This window comes from Danio rerio, chromosome 17, assembly GCF_052040795.2.
Source record: "Danio rerio strain M-AB ecotype USA chromosome 17, GRCz13ab, whole genome shotgun sequence".
Classification (NCBI taxonomy): Eukaryota; Metazoa; Chordata; class Actinopteri; order Cypriniformes; family Danionidae; genus Danio; species Danio rerio.
Window position 1 is genome coordinate 27,021,029 of NC_141037.1, and position 15,624 is coordinate 27,036,652.

At 35.7% G+C, this 15,624-nt stretch overlaps 3 protein-coding genes across 14 annotated transcripts in view; 1 reads left to right on the plus strand and 2 right to left on the minus strand.

The window, feature by feature from the left end:
* plb1 (phospholipase B1) overlaps positions 1-15,624 on the minus strand; it is a 90,674-nt gene that overhangs the window by 35,721 nt on the left and 39,329 nt on the right. The gene's annotated exons all lie outside the window — the stretch shown is intronic.
* The window catches only part of kcnh1a (potassium voltage-gated channel, subfamily H (eag-related), member 1a), a 93,493-nt gene that overhangs the window by 7,394 nt on the left and 70,475 nt on the right, over positions 1-15,624 (plus strand). For all 11 annotated transcript variants that reach the window (XR_015512670.1, XR_015512669.1, XR_015512671.1 and 8 more), the window contains 4 exon segments: positions 396-502; positions 705-833; positions 906-1,024; positions 6,895-7,287. Coding sequence is in view for 5 of the 11 variants with exons in the window: in XM_087289232.1 (XP_087145358.1) it covers positions 396-502; positions 705-833; positions 906-1,024; positions 6,895-7,287 (748 nt within the window). In the remaining 6 variants the exon portion in view is untranslated.
* hhat (hedgehog acyltransferase) overlaps positions 1-15,624 on the minus strand; it is a 153,029-nt gene that overhangs the window by 2,286 nt on the left and 135,119 nt on the right. The gene's annotated exons all lie outside the window — the stretch shown is intronic.

Genomic DNA, 15,624 nt, shown 5'->3' on the forward strand with positions numbered 1-15,624 from the left:
GACTTTCTTTCCTCTGTAGAACACAAAGGAGAAATTTAGTATTGTAACTCTTAGTCAAACTGAATAGTGACCTGGGGCTGTAAAGCTTCAAAAGAACTATAAAAACAGCCCATCTCACCATATGTTGTCAATGATGCTTTTGTATGGCTTCGGAAACTTGCAGAATAACACGTGATTGCTTTGAGCTATATTATAGAAGTTGATTTGAGTTTGATAGTGACTGGTGACCTTCAATCTTATAAAAAAGACAGGATAAACATTCTGCTAAAGTTCCCATTTTTGTGTGTTCCAAAATAATGCCATTGTGCCAATTTATTTACAATATAATCACAGAACATCTCAAAAACAGATCGAAAATGAACTGATTTATGATTTGTTTGTCTTTTCTCTCTCAGCTTCATGTATGGAGAGCTCACAGACAAGGACACAAGTGAAAAAGTTCGACTAACCTTCGAAAACTATGAGATGAACTCGTTTGAGATCTTGATGTACAAGAAAAACAGTGAGGATCACACACACACATGCACATGCACACAGGATTGGAAACAGAGACACAGCAATCTTGTTGCATAAATCTGATATGCTAATATCTTTATGAATATGCATAAATGTGTAAAACAGAGCCAAGATGGTTTTTACTTCTTGGTTTTTACTGGCATGCCGACTTTCAGAGATTTAGGCAGTGTTAAATTGTGTGCTTCCAGGAACGCCGGTATGGTTTTTTGTGAAAATAGCCCCTATACGAAACGAACAGGAGAAGGTCGTACTCTTCCTGTGTACGTTTAGTGACATCACAGCATTCAAGCAACCAATAGAAGATGACTCCTCTAAAGGTAGGCGTATTTTAATGCAGGTAAATCAGCTCATTTGACTGTGAATGTTTAGTTATGTGTTTCTGTGTTCAGGCTGGGGGAAGTTTGCGCGTCTGACCAGGGCTTTGACCAGCAGTAGAGGGGTCCTTCAGCAACTGCAGCCCACCGTACATAAAGGAGAGAATGTACATAAACACTCGCGCCTTGCAGAGGTACGTCTCTGTGTGTGTGCACCAGACTGATACATTTCATTTTACGCCTGTGAGTGATTCTGGTGTGTGTCAGCATGTGTTTGCATCCATCTGTGTCAAAGATTAAACTAACACTAGGACAGCGATCCCCTCTCACTGTGTGATTCCAGTATTCACACACTCTTCCTGCAGGGAGATTAATAAGATGTGTGGGGAGTTTTTTAGCGCTTTACAGAGCAGGGTTGGGGATTTTGGGGAAAATAATGCCACCAAATGCGAAGAAAACAATATAATATTTTAAAAAAGGCAGCCAAGAATGCCCCATAATGAATTAATCTGTAACATATGATACATTTTAGCACTTTCTATTCTAGGCCTAGCTAATTATATCGATATCACAGAAAAGCTGTCATGCAGTGGAGCTGCCAGATTAGTTCTGTATTAGTTACGCAATCCATGGCGACAGTAGACAATACACTGCAAAATAATATGACCAAACTGTGTATGATCTGCTCCAGTCAATGACTTTGAAAAAGTGAGCACGGCTACTATATGTTAAAAATTTAAAATGATAAAAATTTTAATTAGTGCATAAAATTAAATCACTACATTGAAATATAATGTGTATTTATATAGCGCATTTATTGTGTACACTCAAAGCGTTCCACAATCATGAGGGGGCTCTCTCCACACTACTACCAGTGTGCAGCATCCACTTCGATGATGCGACTGCAGCCTCTGATAAACGGCTCCAGTGCGCTCAACACACACTATGCTATGGGTGGAGTGGAGAGACAGTGATACAGCCAATTCTGTGGATGCGGATGATTGGGAGGCCGTGATTGGTAAAGGCCGGAATTTGGTCAGCACACTGGGGCTACACCCCTACTCTTTACGAGAAGTGCCATGGGTTTTTTAATGCCCACAGAGAGTCCTCGGTTTAACGTCTCATTGGAAAAGACGGCTCTCACTGAGAGTATAGTGTCCCCTTCACTTTTCTGGGACATCAGGACGAACCGCAGATTGAGCACCTCCTGTTGGCCTCACTAACAACACTTTTAACAACAACCTAGCTTTCCTATATGATCTCCCATCAAGGTACTGACCAGGCTCAGCCCTGCTATCATTTAGTGAGTAACCGGTTTTGAGTTGCAGGGTGATATGGCTGTGGATAAATGTAAATAATTGATAAAATTAATTATAAGAATTTGTATTAATTGGTAAATTGAAGTGTTTGTGAAAACATGCTTCTCTAGTTGTGCTGATGTTTTAACTTAGCCTAAATTTCAATTCAAATTAAGTATATTCAAATTTATTTGTATTGCAATTATCACAATTATTATTGCTCCAACAGCAAAACGTGCACATTATTACTTTACAATCAAAATAAAATACATTTAAAGAAATAATTTGCCCAAAAATGAAAATAACCTCATTATTTATTATTTTTTTGTTAAACAAAAAAGAAGATATGTTGAAGAATGCTGGTTGCTGGGGAAAAAATGGGCCCCAGCAACCAGCACTATTTAAAAATATCTTCTTTTGTATTCAACAGAAGAAAGAAGAAAGAAACTCTAATAGGTTTTAAACAAGGGAAGAGTTTGAAATAGTAAATGATGGCAGAATATTTGGATGAACTACTGTATTCCTTTAAAGGGTTGACAGTGGAAAATAAACCTGTAAAAATACACAAAAACACATATAATTGTAAAATGTTTTTTATACTCCTCAGCAACCCAGTATATACTGTAATATCAAAGACTATAAAATACACAAGACATGTCACTTGTATTGTTTTTAATGTAGTGCAACAGTCAATATGGCAAATAAAGCCTGCCTTCTAGTCATACCTGTCAACATTGGTATGTGAAAATAAGGGATATGCCCACCATAATAAGGGATTCCCCCAACCCCCTTTAAAAAATCCCCAAATTACTAAATATGCTCACTTGAAGCTGTTTCATTGTAAATAAACAGTTAAATGGTCAGTAATAAGTTTTATTATATTCACAAAAGAAAAAATAAATAGTATACATCAGCAGCAAATAAATTAGCTAACAGTTCGGCTTATTAAAATTAATAGCTATTATAATGAAATAGAATCAAATCTCATTAGCCGTTTCTTCACTGTATAACGTACACATTCTGATTAGCTGATCTGAAAATCTGATTTAGATATTTTTCCATTTGATTACATTAAATAACATTATAATGAAAGCATTTGACTGCTTTCCTAACTGTTTATGCTCATTTAGGACGAAATTACTTGTGGTTGAAAAATAAAAATCTCACCAAGATCAACATCTTTAGTTTAGTTTAGTTTAGTTTAGTTTAGTTTAGTTTATTTATATAGCACATTTTTTACAACACAACGTTGCCCAAAGTGCTGAACACAATCAATACTAAACATGAAATCTACATCACATAAATAACAATTAAAACATAAGGCAAATCCCTCAACATTAAAAAGGCTCAAATACTAAGGAACAAAGATGGTGTTTCAAACGCTTTTTAAAAACAGGTAAAGTTGGAGCGTGTCTGATGTGGGGCGGAAGCCCGTTCCAGAGTTTTGGGGCGACAACAGCAAAAGCCCGATCCCCACTTCGCTTACACCGGGACCTTGGTACAGATAGAATAAATTCATCAGAAGACCTCAGTGACCTACCAGGATTGTATACGTGTAGCAGGTCTGATAAGTATGATGGTGCCAGATTGTTTAAGGATTTAAAAACAAAGATCAATAGTTTAAAATCAATTCTCGACCTAACAGGCAGCCAGCCCAGAGAGGAAAGAACTGGGGATATGTGCTCAAACTTGCGAGTCCCTGTCAGAAGTCTCGCAGCTGCATTCTGTACTAATTGCAATCTGTTTAGGGCATTTTGACTAATACCCACATACAGAGAATTACAATAGTCAAGTCTTCCCAGAATAAAAGCATGGATCACCTTCTCAAGGTCATTAAAAGAGAGAAACGACTTTACTTTTGCCACAAGTCGTAAATGGTAAAAACTGGATTTAACAACTGTATTTACTTGTTTGTTAAATTTCAGATCACTGTCGAATTGAAATCCTAGGTTTCTAACAACAGGTTTTTGATAAGTGGAAAGCTCACCAAAACCTGATAAATGCAGAGGGTTAGGATCGCCAAACCAGACCAGCTCAGTTTTTTCTTCATTGAAATTTAAAAAATTTGACGAAAGCCAGCTCTTAACCTCGACTAGGCATCTCATAAGGGAGTCAAGCTCCTTTTTATCCCTACTTTTAAAAGGGACATAAATCTGAGTGTCATCAGCATAAAAATGAAAAGCCACCCCATATTTACGAAAAATTGATCCTAAAGGTAAAATATATAAAGAAAATAAAATAGGTCCAAGTATAGACCCTTGTGGAACTCCACATGTCAGGGGTCTGGAGGATGAAAAAGTCTGACCAACATTAACGCAAAAGCTTCTGTCTGACAAATAAGATCTAAACCACTTAAGGGCAGAGCCCTGAATGCCCACTAATCTCTCAAGACGAGAAATAAGGATTTCGTGATCTATAGTGTCAAAAGCTGCAGTAAGGTCAAGAAGCATAAGGATCACAGAGTGCCCCGAGTCCCTAAATAACAGAATGTCATTCAACACACGTAGCAGTGCAGACTCAGTACTGTGATATGCCTTAAAACCCGATTGAAAAACTTCATGAATACTGTTGAGCTCCAGATAGCTCTGCAGTTGTGTTAAAACTGTTTTCTCCAAAATCTTAGATAAAAAGGGTAGCTTAGAAATAGGTCTAAAATTGGACAACACAGATTTATCCAAACTAGGCTTTTTCAAGAGAGGTTGCACGACGGCATGTTTCAACTGAGAAGGCACCACACCAGAAACAAGACTCCTATTTATAATGGATAAAATACTAGGGCCAATAATTTCAAAGGCTTGCTTAAAAAACTTTGATGGAAAAATATCCAATGGATAGCTGCTAAGTTTGATCTTGCCTACTGTATCAGTCAGAGATAGAAGAGAGACAGGTGTGAAACTAACAAGTGCAGCAGGGGACACATCCGGTTCCGGAAAAACAATATCAAAGCTAGCAATCCCAGACCTAATTGAAGAAATCTTCTCCGTAAAGAAGTTTAAAAAAGCTTCACATGTATCACATGACTCCTCCATAACAACATTAGACCCAGGGTTAGTCACAGAACTTATGCAGGAGAATAAAACATCAGCCTTATTTTGATGAGTACTGATTAATTCAGAAAAATATTTCCTCTTAGCCTCCTTCATAGAACGCTGATAATTAGAGAGAGATTCCTTAAAGATCTCATATGACACCTGCAGTTTATCTCTCTTCCACTTGCGTTCAGCCTTTCTGCAGGCCTGTCTAGATGCCCGAGTTGTCTCATTTAGCCAAGGCTCTGATCTAGGCTTAACAGTTCTAGTTTTTTCGGGGGCAACAAAGTCTAAGATTGAAGAAAAAGAGCAATTGAACAATTCCAGTAACTGGTCAACATCCATATAAGAGGGAGGGTCCTCTAGCATAGTTGTATGTTGTTCATTAATGTACAAATCTTTAAACAGATCAATAGAAGAAACATTAAATCTACGAGAGATATTAATATTATTAATTATGTGTATATGTCTGTTTAAACACACACCCAAAACCCAGACTTTTGCTCCGCTTCAAATCAAGAGTACAGAATCCATTTGGGAAACTGCGTCTGTTTATCACTATGGAGTGTGTCAGCTGACCGTCATGCACCTCTATATGACTGTTTTGAGGATTGCATATGAACGGGAGACGACACTTGTAATGAAAAGGAAGGGGAATTGCGCCGTTTTTATGTTTATTTCAAAGTGTTTTCGTGCCTAGTCAAAGCAAAAGCACAGAACAGATTCACATTTAGGAGCAAGGGGCGGCCCCTTTTAGTTCGGTGGTATGGGTTGCGTATATGGAAACTTGACTCTTTAATGTTTATTTGCCACCCTTCAGAGAAAGACTGAAAATACGGGAGAATACCTTTATGGGATCATAGCGGGATAGAACTGTAAAATACGGGAGAATCCTGGGAAAACGGGAGTGTTGACAGGTATGCTTCTAGTACAGGAGCCAATCTAGTACAGGAGCCAATACTTGGCGAATAAGCCCGCCTTCTAGTACAGTAGCCAAACATCAATCGCTATAGACTGACGGTACTCCGAAGGAGGGGCTAGGACTAGACGTAAGTTTCTGCAGATTTTGTGTGATTTGGACATCTAGAAATGAAACTAAAGAGACAGTTGTTGTTTAATTTTATTGGTGACTCTCAACATGAAATTTAATCATAAGCTTGGCAAGTAGTTTTGGAAAATTTGATGTTTCCCCATTTAAACAGAATGCCAGAGCTTACATACATATGAAATGACTTGCCTTAAAGGGACTTTGATAATATACAGTTTTACTATGAACAAATTTTCTGTATTAATTATAAAATATAGGTGTTTTACCTGCATTTTGAATGTTATAATACACTGCATTGTGATTAGGTTTAACAGAAATCTCTGTAAACTTAATAAATAATGTGCTATCAAAAAATTACCATAGGTTTTTTGTTTGTTTGTTTGTTTTTTCACCAGAATACCAATAGTCTCTATTCCGTTACACTCCATTAATTTTTCAATCATACATACAGTAATATAATGGCAACATACATGAATTCTATCAAGCTTTATTCAAAATGTCCATTAAAAACATATTTTAGTCAACGACAGGGCTTCATCTGTATCTATTAAACAGATGAGATGTTTTATAGCATGTGATTTTTCCCTGAGGTAAGACCCCTATAAGGAGCATTAGAGTCGAGACAGATCATTCCTCATTGTCTCTGCTCAGATAAACGACCATCCGCTTTCTCTCTGTCTCACACGCAGGTTCTCCAGCTGGGCTCTGATATTCTGCCCCAGTACAAACAAGAGACGCCCAAAACCCCTCCTCACATCATCCTGCACTACTGTGCCTTCAAGACCACCTGGGACTGGGTGATCCTCATACTCACCTTCTACACAGCCATCATGGTGCCCTACAACGTCTCCTTCAAGACCAAACAGAACAACGTCACCTGGCTAGTGGTGGACAGTATAGTGGATGTGATCTTTCTGGTGGACATTGTGCTGAATTTCCACACGACGTTTGTGGGCCCGGCCGGGGAAGTCATTTCAGACCCCAAACTGATTCGCATGAATTACTTGAAAACATGGTTTGTGATTGACCTGTTGTCCTGTCTGCCTTATGACGTCATCAACGCCTTTGAGAACGTGGATGAGGTCAGTACAACGCACAAAATCATTTATATATATATAAACATACACAAATGGGAAAAGGATTTATGATCAGTGATTAGATTGAAATGTGTGTGGAGACGTGCCACATTGGTTTTGCCCAAGCTTTCTAGTGTGCTGAAGTTTGCAGTGTATTAAGAAAAGAGATATACAGCTGAAGACAAATTTTTTATAATATATACATATAGAAAAGAATATATATTATTTAGATTGGCGCAGTGGGTAGCAATTTAGCCTCCCAACAAGAAAGTCGCTGGTTTGAGCCCTGGCTGGGTCATTTGGCATTTCTGGCTGGAGTTTGCATGTTCTCCCCGTGTTGGTGTGGGTTTCCTCTGGGTGCTCCGGTTTCCCCTACAGTCGAAACACATGTGCTATAGGAGAATTTGGTAAGCTAAAATGACCGTAGTATATGGATGTGAATAAGAGTGTATGGGTGTTTCCCAGTGATTGGTTCGCAGCTGGAAGGAGTAAGTTGGTGGTTCATTCGGCTGCGGTGACCCCAGATAAATAAAAAGACTAAGCTGAAAAGAAAATGAATGAATGAATGAATATATAATATTTACCAAGAGCTGTTTAACAGCGCAAGGACATATTTGTCACAGTACTTCCTCAGGAGAAAGTATTGTTTCATTTTTTGACTGGAATGAGAATAGTTTTTGAAAAATTAAAATGGCTAATAGCAGTATTGTTTTCCCCCTCAAGAAATCTTTTTTTCCCTTTTTGGCTACAGAACAAATAACTGTTGTCCAATGACTTGCCTAATTAACAACGTTAAGCTGGTATCTGAATGCTGGTATTTTGCTAAATAACTAGTAAAACATTATGTTCAGTCACCATGGCAAGACAAAAGAAATGAGTTGTTAGAAATTAATTAATTAACATAATTATTACTTATGATTAAAATTGTGTTAAAAACATCACTGTGTTAAACATCACATGGGAAATATCTCTAAGATATGTATAAAGAATAAACAACTTACATGAGCTGACAGGAGCGAATTTTGTCTTTAATTGTATACACAGGGTTATATAAAGCAGCAGACAGCAATACTTTCAAAGACAGGAACATGCTTGTTTAATGACTTTGCAAATGAAAAGAAAGAATTTTTTTAAGATATTACAAAAATAGTAAAGATGAAATATATATATTTTTAACATTAATTATGCAAATTATTTGGTGAAATCTAGTTTTCTGGCACACTGATAAAACCACTTTGTTAAAAAAGCTTTGTGACCAGGAAAAGATCTTACACATGCTTTAATTAAGGTAACTGCCAAAAATAAAAAAACAAACTATGATCCCATTATGTGTCTTTCATATAACCACCTGTAAGCTTCCAATACTTCCTTGAGTTTGTATTTAAAATCTACAAGTTTGATGAGTATTCTTCGGTACCTTTGCGGTCTCATCTACAATATCTACATATAAAGACTTAAAAAGCATGAATGTAGGAAAATATATCAAGGATGTGTAAACCCCATTACTTTATGCTTTACAATAATAAGCCATTTAAAAATATATATTTCTATTTTTTGAGCCAGAAGTGCAATGTGCACTTGATTTCCAGATTTTAGGACTGTTGACATGATTTTAATGATTAATGAAGGAATTATAATGCTTTGTTTCATTATTTCTTTTTCATTTACAAGTAGCAGAGTTTTACAGTGACTGTATATTTCTGTCCGTTATAATTCCGCACCTTATATCAAAAACAATTTTATCACCTTTATATTTGTTGAGCTAATTGCTTGTTTGTTGAAAGACCTCTTCAGATTCTCTCTAACATCTGCTCTGTTTTAAATAAATCTAGCGCCAGTGAAAGAGCAAGCCTGATCTCAGACCAGTGTTGTACATTAAATCTCTGGAGAGATAGTGAATTATTTCACACACACACAGCCCAGAACAATTGGCTATTGACACTCTATTGATATTTACCATATATTCAAATAGGAAGTTTGGATTTCAAACTGATTCAATTGTTAGTCAGTTTCATAAACAAGTGAATTAAAACATTCAGCTAAGGCTTAAATCTGAAAGTAAAATACAGTAAAAACACTGTAAATCTGTTGAAACACGTCAATCTGAAGGCAGTTGGGTTTTTAGGATATTATTGGAATTCACTGACAGTAGTGAACAGCTGTTCACTAAAACACCACCGAGTCTCACTAGATCCTCCTGGATGGGCATGGGACTGTTATAAAACGCTCACACTTAAATTATAAAATAATAATTTGGACAATGCTGATATTTTAAAGAGTTCGAATAGAGCATGCATAGTTTGTTAATCAACGGAGATGAGCGACTCCGATATGAGTCGCAGACGTGAGGCTTGCGTGAACTGGTTATAACTCTAATCGTTGTTTCTTTATATTTGCATCCTTTACATTTGCATGACGGCTTGCTTTATACAGCTCAGCATGTAGTCCTAGTTGATGTGCAGTGGTTGAAAGTGCAGCCACGGTAAATTCTGTATTTTGCAGTGAGGCTATTTTTGCACCGAGTCTGAAGTAATCAAGAAAACAGGAAATGCCATTACACAAATCATTTTACCAATCATTCACCAACACATATTTAATGATGAAATCAAATAATAATAGCACAATAACTAAGTAAATTTTAAGTTAATTAAGTTAATCGCGGCCCACTTGCAGGACCGCTTTATGAGCTGTATAAAGCAAACCCTGATTTAAGCAATTGGGCCTTATCTCGATTTATTAGCCATTTTGTTGTGACAAAAAACAAATTATGACCTTTATAATGCATAATAGGAGCTCTTTAGTATGTCTGTAGTGTTATTTAAGATATTGTTCAGAGAGCTTTACTTTGGAGGGAAATTTGTAAACTTTAGCTATATGGATTTAAATGTTGAAAACATTTAACAGCGTGTGTTCACACTGGGTAAGTTTAGTTTGATTTAAAATAAACTCTGGTGCAGTGGTTTTGTTTGTGCAGTTATTCTAAAAAAATGTGAATGCTTCCCTGATGTGCACAAAACATCTGGACCAAAACCTCTGAAAAGAAAGGTCTCGGTCCAATTCCAAACAAACTTTGGTGCAGTTTAACTGAAATATGAATGCTAATGGACCAAAGACAAATGAGTGGACCAAAAGGCAGGAAGTAGCATTAAACTATGTGAACCTAAACAGCAAAGAATGCTAAAAGGATACCTGTTTTTTTTCATGGCATATAAGTTACTGTGTTTTACAGTTCAATATGAGTGGTCTTATAAATGACAGTGTGAACCGCTGAACTAGAGAACCAAACTTCAAGTGTGAACACATCCTCACTTTACAGGTAAAGCATTATTAGAATACATATTTACCAATAATTAAATGCACAAGGACAGCAACGAGTCCTTGAATCCTTGGATCATGAATCCTACATGAGTTTATTTGTATCAAGATGACAGGGCACGACTCATTCTGTCTTGCAGTAGCGGCACTGGTTTAGTAAATGCTCTTATTGGTCCCATTTCATCGAAGTGACAAATGATATATTTAGGCTTATATGGAAGACAGGTTGGTGCGGGGAAATGGAGAACATTCTTTTGTGTAAAGGAAATGAGTAATCCTCCCTTAAAAAGGAAAAACTGAAGAAAAGTGTTAGGCTACCCCGCTGGCTCTCATTAAAGGGAAAACATAGCTAGCATTGATGTTACAACTCAATAGCCTAGAGGAGATTTTAATAAGTTGCTACCTAGGGTCTGCTCGTAACTATTCAAAGATGTTATTTTAAATACACCAAGGGGAAGTGGAAACAAATCTAAATGCGAAAGTATAGACACACTTCTTAGATGAGACTCACAGGATCCTTTTTTTTTACTTCTAAACATCTGTTCAGAGCTATATTAAGCGTGTAGGTATTATAGCCCTGCAACATTAAACGAATCATTTGTCCGAGTTATTGTGTGAGGGATAGTATTTGAGCTTGTAATGGAGCAAATCTTTGGTGCTAATTAATATTGATTGGGACGTGTGAGCGCGGTGCACCCAAACCCTTTCATTGATCTCAAGCTAAGAGTTCCCTTTCAGGCTATCAAATTAACTCCTTGAATTTTTATTTCAAGTGTTTAAGTGCTTTGGAGTTTTTTTCCGCCTCCCTTACTTTGACTCTCTCATTCGCTGGATAGGGTTAATAGCATGGTATAGTTGTCGATGGTGCGTGATTCACTGCTGGTGAGGCTGGAGTCACTGTAGTGGGATGAAGCTTTTGCGCTCGATCAATCTCTGACCGTATAACGATTTAAACTGAGCTGTCTGTCTGCATTTAATTGAACTCACAATCAATTTCCGCCAGTGCACAGAGAATAAGAGCAGTCTTTCTGCCCAGTGTTAAATGCCATTACACACCTCACCTGCATTCCACTGCACTCGACTATTACTGAAAAAAATTTATATTTTGTCATTATTTACTCAACCTTAAAGTTGGCATGAAATCAAAATTCATGTTTTCACTTTCTAAACATGTTTCATACTGTACTTATATGCTTAAGCTTTACACCTTTTATCTCTTTGTTGAAGTGGGCAAAGAAGACATTTTAAAAAACTTTAATCTTTTTTTAAGGGTTAAATTCCGTATTAGCTCTCAAAAGCGCACTCAGTCACTTTCCTTTGGCTTAGTCCCTGATCCATCATGGGTTGCCACAGCAAGGTGAACCGACAATTTCTCTGGCACGTGTTTTTTTTACATAAATGCCCTTCTAGATGCAACCCAGCACTGAGGGTGCACTCACAATATGCTATCTGATTGGTTCCTGGTTTGCTTGACAAGTGTGAGTGCTCTGAATCGTGCTCAGACAAGTTCAGTTGGCCTGCCCTAGCCCGGTTGGAAGAGGTGTGCCAGAGGGGGGTTAAGTTGGGCTTTGGTGTGATACGCTTGTAGTGTAAGTGCAAAGCGTGTCTAAGCCCAAAAATGAAGACGTGATGCCACTTTTAAGGAACTGTTTCATATGGATTTATGAATCATTCTTCCTTTTCAATTAACATAATTTATCAAACTGTCATAATTTATTTTTATTAACAAGAACCAGCATGTTTTCTTATACGACAATAATGCTGCATTAAATGCACTTTTATAACAGAAAATGCATATACAAACATTTTTATGCAAAAATGTTAAAGAAGGAGCATATACTAACTGTTTTAATTGCTTTTATTTTTAGACTTAGAAATCTCTTTAATATACATTTGAATCTCTTTTTCTAGCACCATGAAGAGAGGTTTGCTTTTGGCAAACTTGGATTATGTATGTGAAATTTACAAATTAATAAAATAAAATTTACAATTAAACCAGCTTCTTTTTAAGAGCACATCGTAACATAATATACCCAAAATCACATGTTTATAAGAGAAGGAAAATTATTTTAAAATATCATAAAAAATAAAAGCTTTAACATTAATACAAAAAAGTCAAGTATATTGGCAAGACCAAAATAAATGTGAAATAGTATCATTTAAAGCTTTAACAAAAACAGCATTCTAACTCAATACTAATTTTATAGTTTTGTAGAGATATTTTGTAGGATAAAGTCTATGAAGTAATTTAAATGATATTTCTTTAGCCTTATTTGTAATAAAAATGATTTTGAGGTAATGACCATACTCGAGTCCAGTTTACATTATATAAAATATTGTTCCAGTAAAAAACAACCTACGGTATAGACAGATTTTCTTTTAAGATTACAGATCTAATTTTGACTATTAGGCTAACATTCAGAGAAACAGTTAAAACCGACTGAGGTTTGTTCAGGTCTAGGAGAAAAAAACGAAAACGCTGTACATACTGCTTTTGAACAGCATATGTTGTCAGCAGGCATTGCCCCTCTTAGCATCGTAAATTCCTGTAATGTCATAGGAATTTTTTAGATCTTGTGATAAATTCTGTAAATGTAAATAATGTTCCTTAATTATTAAATAATTGATTAACTAATATTAGTTTTTTTATAAACCAGTTATGAAAAAATAGTGACTATAGTCTTTACACAAGATATTAGCATTATTCCAAATAAGAAAACTATAAGGGGAAAAGTTTTTTTTTTCTATGTCATTGATGTCGTTTTTTTCTTTGCTGGTGAAAGTATTTAGATGAAATTGTCTTATCTAATTAATTTTAAAATGATCATTTAGGGTATTCAAATCAATAAAAATTTAGATCGCCTTTATGAATTTAGCATTATTTGTTAATATTATTTTTAAATATTTAAAAATATTTTTTTCAAAGAAATTTTGTCAAAATTCCATTAGTTAGTTTGTTTGTGTGTTTATCAACTGATATAGAATGGGTAGCATATGACAATCTAGAAATACCTTCTGCTTTAGTAAGCCGAGTTCTGCCTTTGATTGATAGGTCTCTTCATAGCAAATGGTTCATCACTTTTCTTGTTTTTTTCAATAATTCGGAAGAAAATTGGAAATACATCTACTTTTATCATTTTTTTATTATTTTAGTTTATCAAAGATACAAACCCATCACTGCATGTCAGCTGTACCTTCAGGAAACCTACTAATATGTGCAGCACGTGGAATTTCATGAACATTTATGAGTGTCAAAATTTATGAATCTGTCAAATATTTGACTGTGTGTCTCAAACGACTAAAATTATAATATAAATATATCATAATATAAACTGAACAGTCACATCATCGATGATGTAAGCGTGCTCAGGTTCGGAAGGCAAAATTCAGTGTGAGTGCAGGATGAGGGGGAGAGGAGAGGGAGAACAATCGCATTTTGGTTCAAGGCAACTGCACCTAGTGTGATTATGCCCTGAAAAAAGGATGTCTGCAAAATTGTTCCAAACAATTTTTATGGGTTGAATTTAATAAAACAATTAAATTTAGTAATGTTCAACATCATTTGTTTGTTTAAATTCAACCCAAATAAATAGTTTACAGCCACAAAAATGTAGTAAATGTAGTGTTCGCTAATTTGTAAACTCCCATGTTGAGAAATGCCCATGCACTCTGTCATCCACACACACTATGGCTAATTTTGTTTATCCAATTCACCAATACCAAATGTCTTTGGTCTGTGGAGGAAACCAGAGCCTCAGAAAAGCTGATCTCTAAAAATTGTCCAAATTCAATATACTATATTCTTATTTACTCATTGTACACATTTGATGGGTATACCTAAATAGTGTTACAAATTAATATATACTGCAGGTTTGTTATATAAGGAACCCAAATATAAAAATGTACTCAGCATTTTCTCTTTGTCAAGTGGTTCCAAACCTTTATGAAGTTTTCTTTTGTTTCTGTTGAACAAAAAGTAAAAAAAAACTTGCAAAACAACAGCTTGTGACTAGTAAAGGATGAGTAAATGATGACAGAATTTTGGGTGAACTATCTCTTTAAATTTATTTGCATTAATTGATCATTTGTAAATAGATGCTCACTGTTCATTTGGTGAAATATCAATAGCATTCGTATTAAATCAATAATAACGAACAAGAACTAAATGGCATCAGTCTAAGAGCTTATTCGTTCATTAACTTTCCTTCGGCTTAGTCTCTATTTCAGAGGTAGCCAGAATGAACCACCAACTATTTTGGCATATTATTTATGCAGTGGATGCCCTTCCAGCTGCAACCCAGTACTGGGAAACACCCATACACACTCATTCAAACACATACACTACGACCAATTTAGTTTATTCACTTCAAAACCAAAGCACATGGAGGAAACCCACACAGACGCAGGGAGAACATGCAAACTCCATACAGATTTGCCAACTGACCCAGCCAGGACTTGAAGCGACCTTCTTGCTGTGAGGTGACAGCACTAATTACTGAGCCACCATGTCGCTCCCTGAAACAGGACATTTGAATGTAATTTAGGCAATTTGAGAGTCAAAAAACATGGATGCAAAAAAAAAAAAACTTAATACCTTTGGATGTGGTTTCAATGAGGAAGATGAAACGTTATGTACAACATTAATCACATAGAACAAAAGATGTCACTACTAAGAAAACACTTTAGTTCACTATATATTTGTAAAACTCTGAACTGTGTTTCCGTTTGTTGTGGTTCAAGTTTTTTTAGACGTTAACTTTTATTTACTAGACAAAATTTAAAAATAACTGGATTTTGTAACGTTCATATGGTATATACAATAGAGTGCAAGGTGAGGATTATGCAACTCCCTATTAAGAGAAATCATCATTATTTCATAATTTGCATTCATTTAATTGGAATTAAATTAACATAGGCTGACTGAGCAGTTTCAGTTTAGTTTTTCATAATATATGAAAATTATCATTGTTCATTTCCAACATGTCTAAACTGTATAAAGTGGTTAAAAAGTGTTTTAATTCACTGGGG